Source organism: Topomyia yanbarensis, chromosome 3, assembly GCF_030247195.1.
Source record: "Topomyia yanbarensis strain Yona2022 chromosome 3, ASM3024719v1, whole genome shotgun sequence".
Taxonomy (NCBI): domain Eukaryota; kingdom Metazoa; phylum Arthropoda; class Insecta; order Diptera; family Culicidae; genus Topomyia; species Topomyia yanbarensis.
This window is the reverse complement of record NC_080672.1, coordinates 10665497-10688837: the sequence shown is the minus strand read 5'-3', so window position 1 is coordinate 10688837 and position 23341 is coordinate 10665497. Positions and strand designations below refer to the sequence as shown.

At 38.2% G+C, this 23341-nt stretch overlaps 1 protein-coding gene across 1 annotated transcript in view; it reads left to right on the top strand.

Moving 5' to 3' along the window:
- The window catches only part of LOC131693607 (sex peptide receptor), a 273633-nt gene that overhangs the window by 115099 nt on the left and 135193 nt on the right, over positions 1-23341 (top strand). The window contains exon 3 of the mRNA XM_058981540.1: positions 7666-7796. Coding sequence (XP_058837523.1) covers positions 7666-7796 — 131 coding nt within the window. The remainder of the gene's footprint in view (positions 1-7665; positions 7797-23341) is intronic.

The window sequence follows — 23341 nt, the reverse complement described above, 5'->3', positions numbered from 1 at the left end:
CGACCTATTTTGATTTCTTATAATAGTGGTTCAGCATGTGAAATAAAAAAATGCATCTCTTTTGATGTAAAACTTCGCTGAAAAAGATGAAGAATTGTGAACACGAAGAACAGTTTTACATGTGCTTGTAACGCTCCTTTCATGTGCATCTTGCGAGATGCAAATACTTTTAAGTGTGTAGCAACATATTTTCCTGTCAAATCATAGAATTTTATATGCTTTTATATGTGAAAATAGCTGTTACCCGGCGCGCTTTGCTACGCCTCAATGAAAGAGAAAAAATAAATCAATACATGTAGAAGAAATTAAAAAAAAATTATAATCAATATCACCAAAATTAATTTAATCATCAGATAAAAATGTTTTTAATTTCCACTATCTGGGGCATAATTAATTCTAATAGTATGTGAATTATCATTTTAATGTGCGGATGTGTACAATAATATTTGGCATCTATGTCGAGTCGGGAAAAAGGATCATTTTTGAAAACGGAAAAGATCAGTTTTCTCCATACCGCTACAAACATTTTCATTAAAATCGATCAGTATTACACTACCAATGCCTCGAATGATATTCATAAAGATTGTGTGAAGTTCAACGAAAAACTTTTTTTTGGTTATCAACTGGAGTATTCTCAGTTGAACATTAATCGAGAGCAGAAGAGTTGTCCAATGATATCAAATAGAAAACTGCTGTTAGTGAGCGCAAATTGAAAACTCAATAAGATTTCTTGTGGATAAACTAATAAGTATTCAATATGATGTTTTGTCAAAGAAATATAAACAAAAAAATTATTAACCCTCAAAAAGGCAAGGTATGTCAAAAGTCCGGCGGGTTGCAATTATCGTGTTTTAATAAACTTGTTATTAGAAATAAAAATCTGAATTTTGGGCTATCAATTCCCTCGCTGATAAAATGACAGAAATGCCTCCTTAAGTCACGATTTAAGCTGGCCTTTTTGAGGGTTAACAAACTTAAAGTATGTACGACCACTAAAATGATATCAAAATTAGACGTCATATTTTATAAACATAAACCGAGATCAAAATAAGATTTAATTGTGCTGATGTTTGGTTGTCATTCTATGGTGCAAACCCGTATAAACATGTTCAGCAACAACGCTATACTTTGTCCTGTAACAATACAGTAATTTTAGAGTAAAGTTTAATGTGATGTACAATAAACTTTAACGTTTCTACAGGAAATATGAAACTCCTACTGCGTCGATACTATTTCGGATGAAGCGATCGCAGCATAAAGCTAGATAAGTAGTTATTATTTGCATTGCGAATGATTACAGAAGCTAATTTTCAATCGGACACTAAACGTGGTATTCAATATGTGACGAATACATGAACTCATCAGTACTTTATTGCCTTCAAGAGAATTAGTACTGTTCCATTAGTGTTCGGACAAACCTAAATGAAACAAAGTTTTAGACTTTTATATCTACTTAAAAGGATAGACAGTTACTGCTTAAGAAATCCTCCTTCCCCAACTGATTGCGAACCAACCCATCATAGTCCCCTCCTTGGTGAAAAAATGCATATGCCAAATAAAATATACGTAATTTAAAAGAATGCTTTGCCCTCCCCCTCTCTTAACCATGGCTTATGTATCAACAACTCTCCACAGTAATCACCCCATGATAATCTTCTTGGTGGAATACAGATGCTAAATTTCATCAAAATCAGATCGTCGTTACGCATTCCATTGAATAGTTGGATACGTATAACCTCAGAATCCTCTCTGATTCTCTCCCTTCTTCAGGGGCCGACCCGTCAGTCATGCTCACCTCCTTCGTGGGAGAAATGCATATATCAAATAATATACAAAGATATTAAAAATGCTTCAAGACACCTCCCTCCCCTGAAGTTTGGACCACCCCCTCTAATTACTACCTCATAAACATCTCCTTGGCAGAAGGACTCCGTATGCCAAATTTCATCAAAATCGGACGCGTCGTTTAGAAGTAATTAGCGAATATACATACATATATTGATTCTCATATATGTCGATAATACAACCCATATGTAACTTACATATAACCTATATGTCTATATGCATGTGACAAAAACATCATGCCTATAACCTTCCCAGAAGTCTCCTGAGCACATATGCAAAGTTTGAAGCCAATCCGTGCAGCGGTTTAGGCGTGATGCTCGTTCATCGCAAAACACTTTCATTCTTACAGTATAGAAGAAGAAGAAGATAATGCAGATATTACCACGAAATATTGTTTTCAATGTGTTCCGTCTATTTTACTGTAGTTGTTTATAGAACGAAGAACTCGTGCACCAATTTAGTATGTGCCACATTTGGCCTTAGCTTGCGCGAATTGATTTTTCCGATGCTCCAGCGCTTTTAATCTAGTGACCGTTGAAATTGTCACTCTATAATGCAGTGTCAAACTGGTAGACATTTACTTGTGTGCCAAAGTCGTAAAGTTCTTTTCACACATTTGTTTGATGCGGAAACAGTTTGGCATCCATTTCCCTTGTAAATCGTCGAGGTAAGTACCTAGACCACTATGTATCATTCAATGAATGGATCCTTATTTTACCTTTACAGCAAAATAGGGAAGTGCGCCAAGATAAAAGCTGCGCGGTACCCAGCAGATGAGTTACAAATTAGCATAAAACGAATACGCAATGACATGACGAGGTGTGCCGCATACAAGAAATATGGCATTCCCGATTCTACGAACCGGTACCGTCTCACTGGCCACTGGCCGAATAAAAAGACCAGGCTAGTTGTTTGCTTACCAATGAGCCACAAAGAGCGAAACACACCGATTGAAAAAAGAGCAGCACAAAAACACTGCGATGTGCAGAACGACCGCACAAAGAGACACTTGAAAACGAAAAAGAGTGCACCAAGAGCTGCACAATTTCGTTCAAAGAGTCACCTTGAAGAGCCACTTTTTCGTGCCTCCCCTCACTGAAAAGCATGTAAGAAGGCGAATCAAACTACAATTCAGATAAAGTTTGACCGGAAAAACGTTTTAAAAATGTTTTTGGTTGCCTTCTCTACTTACGTGCGCGTGGGACCAAGATACACACTAAAGAGCCTCTTTATTTCTACTCTTTGTGGCGTGCAGCCATGGAGTAGAATACACGTGTGGGAGCAACACGCATCGGAGTGAAGAGGTTTATTGTGAAAGAGAAGAGCGGTGGTTCGCACGAAAAGTGCAAAGAGCGTTTGTTTTTTTCTCTTTATTTGCTCTGAGGTGCATAACATCCCTGAAAAAGACTTCAGGGCCAAGATCTGTGCAAACTATGGAGGAGGAGGGGAAAATAGTTAAGGTCAGGTTCCTCCAAAACCGTGCTTTTTAAACGATTTACGATCGTGAGGTAGAATATTTTGTAAAGTGAAAATGGAGCTTACACTTACGGAAGTGACCTTTCTTCAGTATCAGCCTGTGCAATGCAGTACTGATATCATTCGATCGATTGTATGCTATCAATATGTTATTTTCAGTTTGTTAGAAAACAAGACTTGAAATTTCAATAGGCACTCGAAAAATATATTTTTCTTCGCGGACCCCAGGTTGAGAATCAATGTTTTATATCATATCATAAATTAGAATTAATAGAATAAATTGAATCGATTCAAACTAACAAATTGGATGAACTGTATAAAAGAAATGACTGAACGGAATCAATAAAATGGATAAAACTCAAAAACTGAAAAAAATGTATGAACTTGAAGAAATCTATAAAATTGATAAAGTGGATAGAATGAACAAAATAAATAAAATTTAAAAAAATGAATGAAACGAATAAAAAAACTAAATGAACAAAATGAATCAAACAAATTATATAAGTAAAATAAAGAAAATAAATAAATACTGAGGATAAAATGAATAAAAAGAATAAAATAAATAGATATGGTAAAATGAGTAAAAAGAAGTGAAAAAAGCAGTATAAAATGAATTCAATGATTAAAACGAAAAATTAAGGGATATTAAACCAGTTATAAAATTAATAAGATAAATTGATTTATGTCAAATAATTTGTATAGAAATACTGAACAAAATTAGTTAGACGAAAAAAAAACTAAATAAAACGTGGTAACTGAAAAAAATGAGTAAATTACCTAAAATGAAAACAGTAAATAAGTTGAATGAATGATATGAGAAAAACACTTAAAATGAATAAACTGATCATAATGGAACCAAAAAATGAAACTTGTAAAATGGATAGAATGAACCCAAATGAACAAAATGAATAAAAACAATGCTTAGAAAGAATGATTAAAACGAAATGATTATATATTTAAAAATGGCCATATATTAAAAATCAAAAAATACACAAAACGAATTAAATCCATGAAATGAATAAACTGAAAAAATTAGTATAAAGAATGAAATAAAAAAAAAAAGATTTAGATAGAGTAAATCAATTAAACGAATTGTACAAATTTGAGAACCAGTTTTTCGAAACGTTCTGAAATGTTTGGTAAAATCCAAAAATTTAAAGAATGACTAATTAATATACAATGCACTTTCTAATATTTCCATTTTTTTTCTGTTTTCACCATTCCGCTTTAATTCTTCTTTTCCTGACAGCGTCGTTCAAGATTACCTGGTGATTTTACTTTATTGATGGATCGTTTAATTTGTTTTGGAATTTAAAGATGTCCTTTTGGCCACAGATAACTCAAAAAAATCGGAATAGAATTTTCAGGTCCAGTATTTCAACATATCCTTTCAAGCCTTCTAAAAAGACAGCTACAAAGAGTGAATGCTATTCGTGAATAAAACAGGACAATATATCAAAGCATTCATATGCATTGAAGTAAATAAAAGAAAATGTGTAACGTCTATGATTATAATCTAGTCGATGGCACAAAAGCCGTGCATTAAGTCGATTACAATGCAGTCTCTTTCTAGTTGTCCTTATAGCTGGCGAACTATTTCACTCTGAATTCTCGTTCCGGAGATATAAATTAATGAGTATCATACGAAACCATAACATAAGAGACTACTAATTGTTACCACTAAGCCATTGAAACATCAATTGAAGCGTGTTTAGTAGGACCGCACTCATAGCATAGGGAAGTGAATTTTGGTACCGCGGTATTCAAATAAATTAAACATCGAATTAGAGGGACACACAATCTGTAGAACACTAACACAGAACACAACGAGGAAGCACAAAAACAGCGATGTAATATAACATACGAGTACGGCATGCAGTACGAACACAAAGGTACATATGAGGTTTAAAAGTAGAGGGACATAGGCAAGATCAGTCAGTCGAAATTAAAATCCAACGAAAAAAGGGACAGTGCGCGAAACAAAATAAAATTAATTGGACAGAATAAAGTTTAGTGTTCTTAAAACGGACAACGTGCTTTTCATAAGATTGAAAAAGGAATCTATGTTCGCTGGTGAATTATCGTACTGTTGGTGACCCGGTGATCATTGGTGCACGCAGCTGCTGGAAAGGCAGAAAAGCAAGCGAGGATCCGGCACAAGTTGATGAATTTCGTGTACAAAGCGTTCTCAGCCTAGAGCAAATATGGACAACTCAAACCTTCGCTATCAGTTAGAAGAAACATTATACTTGCATCCCGCGTCGAGAGTTCAGCGGGTGTTTAGGAGACTTTGTTTGGCGGATCTATCATCATAGCATATTACACAAAACAGGTATTTTAGTTTTCAAACGACATATTTGAACATAAATATGTCAAAATTCAATAGAAATGCACGTTTCAAAATATTTATCTTCAAACATCCATATTTCCAAGTCAAGTCAAACATTTTCTCTGAGATTCGCAAGGTTTTTCTTAATTCTAGTGAATATAAACGCGCAGTACAGAAATGAATTAAAGTGGAGTTTATGTATTTTTTGATATTTTGGTCACATGCCTTCCCATAGTGCAACGTTTCCACTCTCCATCTTCAGGGGAAAGCAAGGTTTGAATATTAATGATTTATAGTTTTCTCATAATACAAAATTTCGCAGGACTATAAATATTTTCTTTGATAAATAGCAGAGTTACAAATAATCAAATTCATTGAATAAAAATTGATCATAATCAGCCACATTCATTTTCCATATACAGTGACGCAGCTGAAAACGTCAAACGGGCAAACCGCCCATTCATCTCTACCGATTTTCATTCGTTACCGATTATTACACGAAGCGAACGAATCCAACGCATCAAAGTAGGTCCTGGTACAATGCAAACGATGATGATTGTTGTTTTACATGCTTTACCGGCATTTGAAAACATTTTCCTAGATAATTAGTGAAATGAATATTAATGTATGATATTCAACTGAATGAATAACATGGATATTTGAATTAATATTTTTTTTATTACTGCCAAAATTCACGTTTAGAGGAAATTCTGAACAAACCATTAATCGCCGATTATAAATCACAGCAACAGTCGTCTTTTATCTTTCATTAAATGCTACCATCCATTCTCGGCGAGTTACGGTTTGTCCGGAATGTTCTCTCTAAGTGAATTTTGACAGTATGCTTATTGGCCATTCTCAAAAAAAACCCGCGAGAAATGAGCATTGCAAGAAACACGATGCCGTTTCCAAGGCAATCCTACAACACTTGGTAACGATGAAGTATTGACACTTGCTAAGACCTTGTTCCAGAAGGACAAGACCCGCTTTTATCTCTCAATAGCACCTCTTACACAGACCGAACAATTGACCAGCACTCGTTGTTTCCATGGCAGTGTGCATCAACAACGCAACGGTAGCAATTACAGCACTATAACAGTATGCCAGTTCCGTGTTCAGTTTCCCGAACCAAGTCGAGTACTCTAATCAAAACTGGACGGCCCTCTTCTTTCTCCGAGAAATTCACATATTTTTTCCACTCTACGTGCAGTGCATCAATTTGCTCGGCGTAGGTAATTACAAAGTTGTTGTTCCCGCACGTCCTTCATGCCGATGTGATCCATCATGCGCTCGGATGCAGCTCCGCAGCAGTTGAACCGTGCTGAATGGGTTGGAATACCAACCAGAAAAGTGAACTGGACAAACTTGCTCTATACAGTAAACGGTGATTTCACCGTCAAACAACCCCCAACCAAATATCCCGCTGAACCGCTTGTCTCTCCAGCCGATTTAGGGTGGATCCAATAGCCAAAGCGGATTATCACAGCAACTCAAAGGAAAAAACCCATCTATAACCCTTTATCGCAAACGCTCAATTGCATGAAACAAATGCGCGCTTCCTGTGGCATACCGGATAGATCCCTCACTGGTCTGGTGCCAGGCTGCTCCTGGGGTAGTAGTTTGTTGCCGGTGTGTATCGTGAACCACCAACTCCACAAAAAATATAGGTCAACCGTAACGAATGATAAGGGGGTAGAAACCGTTGCCCGGTTGAACGCTTTGCGCTAGCAAATGTGCAGCGCTAGCGAAATCATCGTTTTCCTACGCTCCAGAGCATCCGGCTTTTCACTGGAAAAGCTACGCCGGAAGCTGGCACTGGTATGGCGTTCAGGTTGTCAGGACCACCACAGTTGGTTGGTATTTTCGTGGGATAAAGGTCAATCGTTAAGGTGTGAAGCGTGGATGGTGCGGTGAATTCGCGAAAGATAAGCGAGATGGCGGGAAGCGACAGCACAATTGTTTTAAACTTCAACTAATTATTTCAACTTTCGTCGGTTTTGTTTTTTTTTTTGCAGCTATGGCACTTTGTGACATGTTTACCCTGCTTTTCCCAGCACCCGGCCTGCTGTACATGTACACGTTCGGCAATCATTATAAGCCTTTATGGCCCATCGCCGCCTGCTATTTGTGGAACGCTTTCGGTGAGGTAAGTACATAAGCAAATAGGGGAGCGGGTGTTTACCGTTCATTTACGTTTACGCGTTGTGCTGATACTCTGTTGATAGGCAATCAAATTGCGGAAATGTTAAGCTGCTTAAACACGGTAGTTAACAACTGTTAATGGTTTTTGGACCACCGATAGCGGTTGCGTCATGCGTATAAGGATTGGTCCATTTTTAAATTATATTTATTTAACATAACCATTTGATCGTAACAAGAGCAGTAGCCGGGCAATATTATTAACACAAAAACGACCACGATGAGCCTGAAAGTGAATGCACCTTGAACATAATTACCGTTTTATTGCCATTGAATCAATTTGATAATTACGTATTTCGCTTAATTTTAATTAAAAGAGGGTAATCCAACACAGATGCACAGTTCTTCGCATTTATTAACCAGATAATTCCATAATTCACAACTGCACACCATAAATTAAAAGTACGACGTGAGGTAATGAGGGGTGGTAATGGACCAATTTTGGCCAATTTTCATCGGACCCATTTGACGCCGTTGAAATTTCATCGTTTTCGAACCATTTCTGTTACGCATTCCGTCGACTGTAGACCAAATAAATGATTAAATAGTGAGGCATCCTCCCTAACAGGGCCAAAATCGGCACTTTACCCTATGTGTATAAAGTTCACACGTTTTTAATTTCCTGTAGCACCATTATTTAAAATTGCAATTATCGCCTCTCAGGAACTTAGCGATTTAAAGTGCATTTCCAATTCATAAAATGTTGAAAAGGATTTTTCATTGAAAAAATATGCAATGTATATCTATTCAATGAAAAAACTTATTATACATGTTTTCGTTTTCAAAGATTGAGCTTATGTATAGAAAAAATACACATGCTATTGTGTTGTAACAAACCAAATCAAAACAGCTTTTCTGGAACAACACGAGAAATGCGCAACCAGAAAGCAGCCTGAAATGTTCTCATGTGTATGAAATCTATCAGATTTCAAATATTTCTAATTAATTTGTCCAGTTCTGTTGCGTTCCTTAAGTACGGTGTATTATGTAGACAGGGAACTTGTGATCCTCGTTCTGACGTAGACTAATCGATATGATATTATTTCAGATATGAACTAGGAGTTGTTTATGAAGTACGCACATAACAAGAGGCCCCGACTCATAAGTACTTGTGCAAGTGGAAAGGTTTTTAGCTAAGAAAAATTTCAGCCCTTCCAAAATAGTTGATTGACCTAAGAAGTAACATCACGATTCATGATATTTTCCCGTTCGATACCAAAGCTTTCACTCGGTTGAATTATTCGTGCTGATATGTCGACCAAAACCACGGTTCATTTTCTGAAACCAATTTTCGGAGCACACTGAAGTTTTCGCTTATAAATTGCAACGTAAGTTGTATTCTCTTGATAAGATTAACAACACTAATATTGTAGGGTAATGAGCCAATTTTCGCCTTGTTTCTATTATCACCCTAACCCCTTTGAAGCTGTTGTTTTTTGTAGAAGATTAACCACTGCGACCAACATTAAGATCTTTTACGGTCGTTAAATGCATGAATTTCATTTTTCATTGGTACTCATTTTTCAGGATGGATATGATCTCTACCTCTTGTTGTGCCATTATATCACAAAATGCGGTATGTTGCCCTAGAACCCTAGAACGGTTTTGTGGGGTGCATTTTTACCTCAGAGCTATAAGCTACTTTACGAATGATTTTAGAATAAAACTATCTAATTTATTTATAAATAAAATAAAATTTAGGCATATTAGAGGGATTTTAGTTCTGAGGTACGAATGTACCCCACAAACCCTTTTATGTACAGAAAAGGTCACGAAACCGTTGTAGGATTAAGAGTTAGTCTGCCATCTCTGTTCAACGTATTGAGTCAAATGGTAGAGTAGCAATAGAGGCACTCGAGTTTAGTTTTCGTTGCGCTCAAACGCGAGCATTTCACCGTTTTCAGGACATTTGTGTTATTATCTTCGTTCTTAACAACGAAGCAAATCAACATAGTAGGCGAGTTCTCGTCTGTGATATGTCGCATTTTCTTTTCGCTCTCGGTTTTCTCCCGCCCTTCCCATGAACATTGACAATTTTTAAACTCGAACATCGAACTCAAGCGAACAATGTGCAAACACTAGTTCAAACATCCATGTACGTACACCGGGTGCGTACACGAGAACGATTCGTATAAGGCAAAAAGAATCAACGCTAGTGATGATGAGAGTGAAAAAGAAAAAACTGGTGCCAAAAGCCTATGTGTACGCACACCGTGTACGTACACGTGGTACGCTTGTGCAGGCGTGTTTGACTTCGTATATGAAGTATAGGTTTAATATGAGCACAGAACCAGAGCTAATATTTTTTTATGTCGATTATAGAGATTTTAACCTTAAGGTCTAAGAAAAATCTTAACATCGCGATATTCTATCTCATTTCAATGAAAAGATAGTGTTAGCGCCCTATATGCAGTAACAGATGGAACTAAAATTTACTAACCAAAACATGACTCGTGTTACTTATTATAATTCTTCTGAACATACTATTGAGCTAAACCTAACGAGTATTTCACAAAAATATATAGTTAGTGGAAGTCGAGTACTGATACACAACCATGCACTGCTAGGCCCCATGCAAAACTGACTCAGACATCACATCGTTAAAAGTTTAATAACTTCTTTTAATAAAGCCGGGTTTACTAGCAGTCTTCGACAAAGTTGTAGACAATTAAATTATATTTCTAATTTTCACTTACAGTGTCAATACGATGCATATAGTGCCACCTATCGGCGAAAATGCGAGTTAGTGGGTTTTCTCCATGTAAATTGTTGAAAAATCCCATACAAACTTCAGGCGCGTTGGTCCGGTAGTTAAACATGTCCGATTTGCTTCAAATTTGTAGCAAGTACTCCTGGTGGGACCAGGAATCGACTCAGGGATGGGCCGATTGAGTTTTCAAAAATTCTTTTTTTTCTGGGCACTCTAATGGCCATGCTTTGATATGTATATGTAAGTTCAAGATTTGATGATATTCTCATTAAGCATTTCAAAAATGAGGACATTGACAAAATCGTGACAAATATTTTTTTTCTTTTTATGAACCCGAAGCTCTTAAAATATTTTTCTTTAGTCCCTAGATATAGCGTCATAACCTTTTCTGATTATTTAGTATAAATTTCCCTTAAAGGGGTCTGACAGCGCAAAATTTAAAAAAAATTAAAATATCTATTTTTGCATATTTTGGATTTCTAAGATAATAAAAATATGCTCAAGAAAAGATTTATTCGAATTCAACTTGGTTCGTCTGGTAGAGCCCCTCAAACTATCAATTTTCTATATGAAGCTGATAAAATCGGGGGTAGACAAAATCGGGGGTAGACACAAATCGGGAGTTGATAAAATCGGGTCTTCACTTTAACACCACACAAAATTTTAGCTGCTGCCTCCTGCCACCCATTGAGTAATGATTGCGGAATTCGAAAACTGCCTATTTATCGTAGAAATACATCATTTTCATCTAACCTAAAGTCCCTAGTCGCAAACAAAATTACAGCTGCCGCCGTCTGTCGCTTCGTGGGTTATTACAAATTTTGTGGAACATGGTTTTTTAATATTTATGATGAAAACACCCTTCAAATGTCATGTTAGCGTTTATCATTCATTGAAATTTTTTTTTTATTATTGTATATTTTCGAAGATTTGGAAATAAGAGATTTTTTCATAAAACATGTTCAAATTCATTTTCTCTCGTATTTCCTTTAAATGGTTATAGATTATAAGTTTCTTTGGTACATAGGGTAGACGAGCCCTTATTCATCTCATTAGTCACAATATCACACTATTTCGCTGATAACTCGGCTTACAGTGAATGGATTGCGCTCAAATAGGTATCAACATCTTTACGTCGTTCCTAAGAAATAGATCAAAGAAAAATGTGGCATGAAAAATGTAAAATACTCGCGTATGGACGAGGCGAAAAGTCTAGTACAACGCACCCTTATTCACCCTATCATTTGAGCTAATGCGCTGAATAGAGATAACAGACACAGCTCTAACTAATGTGTTCAAATGGTTAGTGGAACTAAGATGATGATGCCGAAGAAAGTATTTTGATTGAACCTCTCTGTCAAAAGATAGAACTGATCTAGATCAGTACCTATCTTGATCAAAACCAAAGTTGTCAAAATAATACTCATTTCCATCCAAGATACCTTAAAAAGTGCATTTTCACATACGTTAATATTGCTTTGTCAGCTAATCGTGAACTGATCAGAGCCGGCGGAAAGCATGGGTAGTATGGGTAGTACTACCCACTTGAAAATAACCCACTCGAAATTTTGAACCATTTCTAAAAATTTAGATGTGCAACGCATGTATCTCGCACTACACACATTTGAAAACATCGATGTACCACAATTCCATTTGCATAAACGAACGAGATTTAATTGAATGTAATGTAAGCGTGTGCATTGCGAAATGGGAAAAAATCCTTACTAATGGACCCCTCACCCTATGCTTTCTACCCACTCGGGCGTAAAGTGTTTCGCCGCCCCTGGAACTGATCGTCGATGATCCATTATACCTGGACAGTTTTGTTAATCTGTGCCCAAAGAATTACCGAAACAGTTCCTATCGTTACTCACGGAAGAGGAAAAGGCAGCAAGGAAGAAAACCAGGATTGCTTCGATTGACTTTTTCGACTTTGGCGCTTCCCTACCTGCTGGTGCTTCTGTGCAAATTGCGAACCGCACATTCAGTGAAGTATCGCCACTATTTTACATGTCCATTCTTGTCTTTTCTATTATCCTGCACTGGGCCTTAGGCCCGTGTCCAAATGACTTCTCCTGACAGTGGTTCATATCAAGGAAAGATGGATGTCGAAACAAAATCGGCTGCCCGGCTCAAGGTTTATCCAAGCTCGGCCACCGGACCTTTTCGTGATCTTCTTCCGGGCAAAAGACAAAAGTGTTTGAATTTATTGAAGATTCCTCGAATTCTGGCGGAACAGTATTCGGCCGTGACAGAAATATCGAAAATACGCCCTGATAAGCTTCGGGTGGTGGTAAACAGTTTAAATCAGGCAAATGATATTGCTGACTACGAGTCTTTTACGAAGGAGTACAGAGTGTATATACCAGCTAACATGGTTGAAGTCTGCGAGGTCGTTTCTGATTCGAGTCTGGGTTACGAGGACCTGCTGACACACGGAACTGGCTGTTTCAAAGACCCCATGCTTAAGCCAGTGAAGATACTGGAGTGCAAACGTTTGCATTCAGCATCAGTCGCAGCTGATGGGACGAGAACATACGTTGTCAACTCAGACTCTTATCGGGTGACCTTCACCGGTTCTGCTCTACCTAACTACCTCCTCTTTGACAAGGTTTGTCTACCTGTTCGGATATTTGTGCCGCGGGTCATGAACTGTACTAATTGCAAACAATTGGGATACACAGCCTCCCATTGTAGCAATAAGGCTAGTTGTGGGAAATGTGGTGAGAGTCATGCGGATGATTCCTGTGGAAGGGATGTCGAAAAGTGTTTCTACTGTGGGGGAAACCCACATGATCTCCCTTCATGTGCGGCGTACAAACAGCGTGAAGAGAATCTTAAGCGTTCCCTTCAGGGACACTTTAGATGACCTTTAGAAGAAATGCTAAAGATGGCTATGCGAACATCTATACTAAATTGTTTAATGACGAAAGCGACTCTGATGACCCACAGGAGGGAACATCTTCTGCTGTGCGTAAAAGCAATAGAAAAGGAGGAACATTTCCTCTTCTAAGCTTCGTTGTAAAGGCAAGACGGTGTCTCTTTAAGGTCCTGAAAAATAACTGTTCGAGAAAGTACTAGTGCAAAACTGAAGCAAGTAGCTTCTGGTCTCAGAAATGTGAACACATCCCTGCACTTCCAGAGACCTCAAAAACCCGAAGTGTTCCCAAATCTCAGCCGGAGAAACCAGCGCTGGCCTAATACAATTTTCTGACATTGTGGACCCTTATTTTTATAGCTTTGAATATTTCTGACCCTTTTTAAATACGCTTTCTCCCCGCAATTGCATCAAGAATTTTTATTCTTTTTTTCAATATTTTTCAATATCTATTGTCAGAGGACGCTAGAAAGTTGGCAGGCATCTTGGAGCAATGGAGAATTAGGACGGTGGCTACATTCTATCATCCCGAAGATACCAACGAAACCTTGGTTCAGAGGAATGGATGTGGGTCGGGATTTCATTCGTGTGATGTTTCGGCTCATGTCCAATCGTTATGCGCTCATCTGCGACGTATTGTGCTCGCAAATAGCGGTATCTGTGCTTGTGACAACGGTTATCACGATATTTAACATATTGTCTGAGCATGCGCCGAGTACTGTTCCGCCAGATCTCAACTATAGGATGCCCGAGACAGACCACCCAATGTCCCGGTTTGAGATGACCTGGCAAGCCGCGATCTCTTCTATATGTCCCTCGTATACTCCTTCCTAAAAACCACCAATATACAAATTTAACTGCCCCTTTCATTTTTCTTATCATTCTCAGAAGTGTCCTCTTCAGCCTGGACCGTACACCCACGATGGTTTGATACGACTACAAGGCGACACAAAACATCTCTGTCGAATGAGCCAACAAACACGGGAACTACAGTACAAACATCACACGCACAATTCAAAGTGTTACCGATCCACATCTGACTGAAACTACGAAATCGTCTGGAGGAACCCCTGCCAGCTCGAGGAGGACACGGCGTCCCTGTACATGATTCTTCCTGTAACCTATGCTGTTGATCTCCGATGCCTGAAACTGAAAGTTTATAATTTTCTCCCCTTGTCATCTTGGTCCACCCTCCCTCCCTGACTCTTATACCCAGAAGTATCACTACTTACCCTCCCTCCCCAAATATCCTCCTGAAGCAAATTACTCTTCCTGTCTCTTCTAGTTTTAACTATTATATTACATAATCTCGTTGAAAATGCCCAACTTTACTACTACTCATACAAATAGCTCTAATTAACCTCTCCGACTCTGTACAACATTCAATCACGCCCTCTAGTTACTCTTAGTTTTAAGATGGTTGTAAAAATTGTCCCCTTTTTTCCTTTGTTGGGTACATATTCCACTGCGACCAGTGTTTTGATCTATTGTGCCTACTTTGTCCCCCTCGGTTAATAATTATTTGCTCCAATAATATCCTTGCTAAAATGTCAAATCGTATTACTAGAAATAAAAACTAAATGACCCCCCTTATCTTACAAAAATTATATTACTTCATCGTGTATATGTATAAGATAACTATAAAATCTCCTTATTTTTATAATATAAAATATCAATATGTTTATCTCTAGTTTTGAGAAATTCAAAATGTAACACAAAAAAGGCACCTTTAAGCTAACGCAAACGTGCCTTATCAAATAAACGAGTTGAATAAAAAATTGAGGTCTTAATACTATTAGATCTATTTATATGGTATACGAACACACGTATTCGAAATTAACAATGGATATTTCTAGCTTTGGATTGTAAAGTATTTCTAGAAAGGTTTTGAAAGACTTAACTAGCTCATATCCATGTCAAAATATATCTAACACAGCAAATTCTTTGGATGTTTAAAATTTTTGGTAAAATCGTTCATTCGGCTATTCCACAGGAAATTCAACCTAGTTTTGCAAATATCTAAAGAAACAAAACAATAACCAATGAGCAATTATACTGCAAACGGCAATAATACTGGGAGCCGTAAATTTAATAGCATTATGTTTTACGAACACTAAACAGAACAATAAATTGCTCTTTTCGGAAAACCGGGCCATGTCGGGCAGCTGTAATGCTAGGGGATAACACATAATGCCGCTGCTTAGCGCTCTATACGTACGGTTGTTTAGGACGAATTCTTTGACGCCTCCACAGAGTGCCTGTTTTTCTGCTGCTTTTGTGTGCCCTCGTGGATTTGGAAAGCGAAAGTCACTTCACACTGGTTGGCAGCAGTAAATCGCTTTTTTTTCGACGAAAAAAAAAATAATAGCATCCACTTGGCAACGTACGGAACAAGCGGTTTGGCCTCGATCCAAGATATCGAGCAAAATACTTCTAGAAGCCGACATGGACAAAACCAACCACCCACCAACACTTTGTGCAATATGTGCCGTCGTCATAATATATATAGCAATGAGATTATCGCTCGGATCGAACCGGAAGCTCCTGCTCCGGGTACAGAAGTTTGTCGTCGTGTCGTACGTGATGGCATGATGTAAACATATTCCTGGTGTACAGCAACACGCCAACGAACCTGACTGCGGTTTTCCTGCGTACGGTACAGAATCCTGACGCTGGTGCAGTTCCGACCGGGAACCGGACACAACAAGTTTTGGGTCAGTTTTCCACTTCGAATATGTTGTCATAATTTATTTATTTATTTATCCTTCAATATGACACCTGAACTCTGCAGGGAGTCGCCGCCTACTTTGGACGGACAACGGACGGTGCGTCTCCATTAAAGGTGCTCTGCAGCATACAACAACAATACTCTGCAGCATATTCAACGTTATGATAGAGATAAACTCGTTATGAGTTTCAATTATTTCAATCTTGGTACGGTATTTAATAAAATAACCAAAAATCTTTTCGTGTTTTGTTGTATCCTTTCATAACACATATCCAAATACAACGCACTCATCGCATGGGAATTTGCAATGATTTGCATTTTGACATAGTTTCGAACTGACACAGGGGAGAAATCAGAGCCATCCAACGAGGTTTAATTAATGCTATTACCCTTCCCTGATATTCCTGCTACTATCCTGCTCCCTGGTGTAACGGTTTAATCCTTTTCATCAGGTCGATAATTGAATAACGACGGCCTTTCATAACGTTGACGTGAAGGGGATGTGTGTGTTCGTGACTACGGGTATGCAGAGTGATAAGTTATGCATGTACTGTTTGCGAGCAACTTGTCTATTCCGTCAGTGAAGTATCCATATACTCTATTGTTATATTGCAGCTCTATTGTTTGATTCTATCATACAGGTTGGACCCCGTTCGTTTCGGAATCAATCGTTATATTTTATTACACAATTAGTTGTTTCAATGTAGCTCTTTGTTCGTGTTAAGCGGATCATCCGATGGTATCGATCCTAGAACTTGTAGCGTTCGATGTCTGCTCGCATATTGCCTGCCAATAAATTAGCCTTTATGCAAAGCAGATGAAGGGCGTTTTCCATAATCACCACACTTCAGGCGTGCAGGATACACATAACCCATCATGCACGTGTTTCTTCGCTAGCTCTTGTTGACACAACGGAAGGGTCACTTGCCGCATATATTGTCCAATTTTCACCCTACTTATTAATTCAATCAAACGAGACGTGGTTATAGGCTAACATACTGATTGAGGAAAAAATCACCTGTTTGTTTCATCAAATTGTTTAGTCGTTCAAGGGGTTGGATCAGTCTTTGTTATAGCAGTGACCTTTGGATACAAATGATCGGGTTGATTGGCAAACCATAAAATATTGATACCTAAGAATACTCTCACCCCAGTGTCATCACGTTGAAATCATCCTTTGATTAATATTCATTGGAATTAAACGCGTTTAGAAGTAGTACAGGAATTTTCTTGATTTTATCCAGCATTATCGTAAAATTCGAAGGTGCTGAAAACGATAAATAAAAATGACGAAAAAGGATTCTTCGGCTAATTACTAATTTCGAAGATGAGCCGGACGGAGAATTACTGTCATTAAATATTAAATAGGGTGTAGCTACAGCCAATTTGAAAGGACCACACGAAAAAAAATATAGAAAAATGGATTTTCAGAAGATTAGGAGGGATAGTGGATAGAATTTTCAGCGTAAAAGAGGAACAACATGGATCTGAGAGCTCATACAGATTAAGATTAATTACCTGACTTGTATTGCGTTGTAACATTTATGATTGGATATCATTATCCAATCCTCATCAGTTCTCATGAGTAAGTGTTAAGTGCAAACTATCATCCATCAGTTACTTATGAATCATAAGAATCAACTTCATTGCTACTGTTCAATATTACTGCGAAGTGCATCAATCTGCTAAAATGAGAGAAAGAAATTGAATCAGGAAGCGCAAAATGTAGCAGGTAGTGTCGATAGGTCAGCAAAAAACGCACAGTGATAAATGATTGCACCAGACGGTAATGGGAAATTTTAATTATTTCAGGTTGGATGCCTTTATGAATATGTCAGATTTTCTGCGGCTGTTGCATGAACTTCTGAATTATGCACACCTTTTTTATCTGTAAGCTTGTGATCGAGTGCGTTGAGCCAATATTTCCTCACTATGCTTTTTTCTGACGTCAGTCAGTCGCGAAAGCATGAGAAAAAGCAGTACAGGTGACTTCTAAAAACGCGAAAAGAGAAAGGGAGGGGGTATTCTTATATTGATTGATTTTAGGAAAAGATAGATGAGGAATATATAGGAGAGATAGCGGCTTGCCATAACATCTCGAACTAGAACGTTGAATGGTCTTTCTCAGACCCGAAGGGAATCCATTAGCTGAGACCTGGCGTTACAATACTCGATGCACGCCCTGACAATGTGCTCCATATCGTGATAGCCGTCGCAACAAACGCAGATTCCACTATCTACGAGCCCAATATGTCGAAAATGTGCATACAGTGTGTAATGCTTCAACATCAATAAAGTCGCGACCCACATTTATCCCCTTGAACCAAGGTTTCGTCGGTACCATCCTAGTTCACCATTGCTTCACGAAGTTTGCCAACTTTCGAGAGTTCTCTAATGAGTGATACTGAAAAATTCGTCGAAGCAGATTGGTCTTTCATAAATGTCCCCTTCTAAAGCCCCCTCCTTAGCTAAAGAATCCATCATCTTGTTTGTCAGATAAAAACTAATTTCTCTCGTATTTTCCTCAAAAAGTGCTTTCCATGTTTCACCTATAAAATTTTCTCAACGGAACTGAGGCTATCTGAAACGATGAAGTAATGGTCTATGGGTAATGTGTCAATGACTCCAAGGGTATACTGACTAGCAGTTAGCTCTGAAGCAGGGTCACTGAGTTTGTAGGAGGTGAACTTTCGATTAAAGATACCGAAGCATATGGACCCTTCGAGATTTGATTCGTCAGTACAAAACATCTTACAGCAGTCGATTTCTCGACATTTATCAAAAAATGATAGGTATCCGTAGTCGTATGTGGTCCGGAATTCCACGAATCTTCCATGGATGTGGCAAAGAAAACACTAGTATCAAAGAAATTAGGACGGTTGTGATTATATGAAGAACGCTTAATATTCTGCGCAATGTAGACAAGTTACATCGCAATAAAACGCGTCTAAGAATTCAACTCGACGAGCCTCTCGAAATGTTCAATCACCACCAGGTTTAGGATATCGCACAGAATGTTTAATCGATATGAAGGTTCCGCAAATCTATTTTTCCGTAGAAGAACACGCAACAAGACATCGAGACTCATCATATATGTCGACTGCATACACTGATCCTTATAGGTGAACAGCTTTGGGTTCCATAACAGAAACCACACCGTCGACTGAAACTTGTCTTAACGTACAGAAATCAATACAGGACATTTATCAATGTTGTGGTATAATATGAGGCTAAGACATAAATTACCATTCAAGATGTACGTTTCAAACAACAAATTTAGCAAAACATTGCTTAAAATCGGTGAAGGACCATGCTAGTACATCTTCTCTGACAAAATGCCGATAGAAACTGAATTAAAAGCCCCCTTCTCTTTGCTAGCGCCGTCATATGCTCTTTGCTAGCATAGACCATTTGAATTTTGATTGAGAGCAACGCAAGACAATCGTTCGTCCCTTTGCCTTTGCGAAAACCAAATTGTGCATCTGACAGTAAGCCATTTGCTTCGACCCAATTGTCGAGGCGAAACAAGATTATTTTCTCGAGCAACTTCCGGATACAGGGCAGCATTGCAATCGGTCGATACCAGTTGTGATCGGAGGCTAGTTTTCCTGGTTTTTGGACGATAACGACCTTAACTTGCCTCCAGTCATGAGGGATAACATAACTCTCAAGAAACTTATTAAATAAATTCAACAACAACAACAGATTCCTCAACAAGTTAAATTTTATTTAATCTGGTCCCAGGGCTTTATTGTAACATGATAAGAGAGACTCGATCATCAAAAAAGGTGTTACGTTCGCGCTATCATGAAGCGAGGCGGTGTGGTAGATTTTCTGTGCAGGGGCGGATTCCGGGAAAACCTTTTCGGTGAAATCGAATATTGGTTCGGTTCGAATATTCCACGTTTTTGTTGGTACTATTTCGGCTTCGCAAATCTCTCTGGCCTTGCCGCAAAGAGTGCTCATTGATGTTTCTCTCGATAGTCTGTCAATGAACCGGCGCCAGTAACTACGTTTCTAGGCTTTCATCAAACTTTTCGTTCGCGTTTCTAAGGTCACGCACTGTCGAAAGCTAGCGAGTAGCCTGTCGTACCCGGAAAGCCTTATATGCGGCGGCCTTCTCTGCGTACACATCTGAGTCTTTGTCCCACCATGGGTTGGTAGACAATACGCGACAGTTCGTGTCTGGTATACGTTTAGTCTGAGTTGAATCGCGGTGTAGAGAAGCCAACCAAAAACCCGTACTCTTCCTCCGGAGGAAACTCATATGTGTCACTTATTTCGTGTGAGAACATACGAAACATCGCACAGTGGTTCCAATCCTTAAGAGAGGCGGTCATAAATATATTTAATGCAAATTTTGATGCAAAACTGCATTTCTATAGTAAATTTGGGTAGCTGAATTCAAATTTCGCAATAAAAAATCGGTTATATCCACCTAACACGGCCTGCGGCCTTTCTTATTACATTAAGATTCACATTTACTTTTTTGTTCCAGATTTTTTTTTAGTATCGAATAGTACAAGTTGTGCTGCGCTGGTAAAAAAATGAATAGTTATTCATTGAAAGTTCTCTAAATTGTAGCTTTTGCACCTGAACGCAAATATTATGATATCGTCTTCGGTGAGCATAATATCTCGAATTTTAAATAAATCGTGTAATTTTTCCTTTACAATTATGGTTTTCGTGAATAAAAAATGTGTTTCCTACAATAAAAATTATCCCATAATAAAAAAAATTCCGCATACCAGCTATTTCAAAATGGAAAAATAGTTTATAATTTAAAGCTTATTGGTAAATATTAATCGTTTTGGACTTTTTAACGTACTTGAGAACGTAATTGTAATACGAAGTGGAGTGAGACATTTGCCTCGTACATCGAATATTCCGTAGAGACATGTGTTTCAAAGAGAAGCGTCAAATAAATCAATATAACTCAAGTTCTAATGATTCGATCGATAAATTTTTTTGGGAAAATAATAATGAAGCTATGGTTTCGAGATCAGTAGTAATTATTATCGTAATATAATTTGACAAACTGATATAAAGTTTTCGTCTTGCGTTATCCCGTTAACCATGTACAACATCTTAGATTTTCTAGGCATTCTGGGCGCAGAGATGCGCAGCTGACGCCTAGTTTAAGTGGAAGTGGACCTGACGACCATTTTGAAAAGAAGTTCGGGAAGGATATCGAGGGACAAAGCTAGTTAAAGCCATATTGAAAATTTTTAGGTTAATTTTGCTATTAAATATATAAATAAACCCATATTTCTGCTCTCCTTACACTCCAAAAACTGAAAAAAATCATTCAATACAAAGCTAGTAGTAGTATTATCTGAAAAATTTGAACAATAAAAATTACAGATCGACAGAAACATTTTTCTGGCGAGCAATCGATTATTGATATTATTTACATTATCGGAAAATAACGAGCTACCCTATGCATTCTTCTATATACTAAGAAAACCAGTTCAGTGTTGACAAAATTAATTATGAAACTATAAAATATACATCCAGAATGATGTAATCGCAAGATAAAATCGCAAGATTGGCAGATGGTCGCTACGGAAGGAATCAGAAATTACCTTCCACATTCAATCTAACCGCAGTGAAGTCGAGTAGAGGGACAAGTCTAAGGTGCTCGGGCACCTTTTCTGAGCCCAGGAGCTACTTACTTCGGTTTTGCACTAGTACTTTTTCGAGCAGTTATTTCCGGGGACCTTAAAGAGATACCTTCTGTCCTTTGCAACGAAGCTTAGCAGAGAAAATGTTTCTCCTTTTTCTATTGCTTCTAGGCATAGCAGAAGATGCTTCCACCTGGGGGTCATCAGAATCGCATTCGTCACTAGACAAATTAGTATAGATATTCTAAGAGACCGGTGGCGTAACCATCTTTAGAATTTACTTAGAACATCCCAGAGGAGAACGCTTAAGTTTTAACGAATTTTATAGGTACAATGTGAGGCTGTGTGTCCCAATTGTTTGCAATTAATACAGCTCGTGACACATGGCACAAAAAGATGAAAAGATAGTCGAATCTGGTCAAAGAGGGTGTAATTGGGTAGAACAGACCCTGCGAGTGTCAACCAATAGCAGTCTGACTTGACACATGTCATCTTACCGCCAGCTGCGACTGATGCTGAATGCAAAGGTTTTTTGCACTCCAGTATCTTCACTGGCTGAAACATGGGATCTTTAAAACAGCCAACCCCTTGCGTCAGCAGATCCGCGCGATTCAAACTGAAATCGGAAACGACCCCACAGATTTCCATCCGATTTGCTGGTACATATACTCTGCACTTCTTCGTAAAAGGCCCGTAGCCAGTAATATCATTTGCCTGCTTGACACTATTTTCCACCACTTAATGCTTATCAGGGCCAACTTTTGATTTTTCTGTCACGGCCAAATTTCGTTTCGTAATAGAATTAAAAACTTTTTGTCTTTGACCCGGAAGAAGATCACGTATGGCCCGGTCGAGGAACCTGGATATACCTTGAGCCGAGGAGACGATTTTATTTCCATCTCCATCTCACCTTGAGATGAATCATTGGTCGTATCATTGATTACTTTTTATTTTATTTTCCAGGCTGCAATTTTACTTTTACTTCTTATATGTACAGGGCTATGTAGCCTTTTTTTTATAAAAAAGTCGGCCTTGCTATCGAAGTCATAATTGGATCAGGGGCTTTTTCGGTGCGGTCATAGTGTTTGAATCGGAAGATCCTAGGTGAGCTCGGCATTTTCTCTTTTCATCGTGCGCCAAAGAATCCTGATGCTCGCTCGGATCTTTAGGTTTATTTCCAGGGTCACGGATGTTTAATTTTATATGCATGAAATTAATACACTCAAAAGTGACGAATGTTCCCTTCTTTCTTTCCCTTCATCTTGGTTTTCGAGTGCGTGCGGAACCGAAGTGATGCATTATGGCTATCGCATCACGCCCCGCTCGGCGGGATGGCGCATTTTTCATAATTTAAATCGACCGTTTTTTCTGTGGGCGATGAAAATTCATCTCTTGGGAAAATGCACTTTTTCTGTTAGGACGTACGAGACAAAACCGAAAGCGATAGAAAAAGTTACCTATCACAGATAATAGCTCGCCTACTATGATCATTCCCAATTTCAAAGGCTATGGCTTTGGATATGGCATCGTCTGATTCTCTCTGGAGAATGAG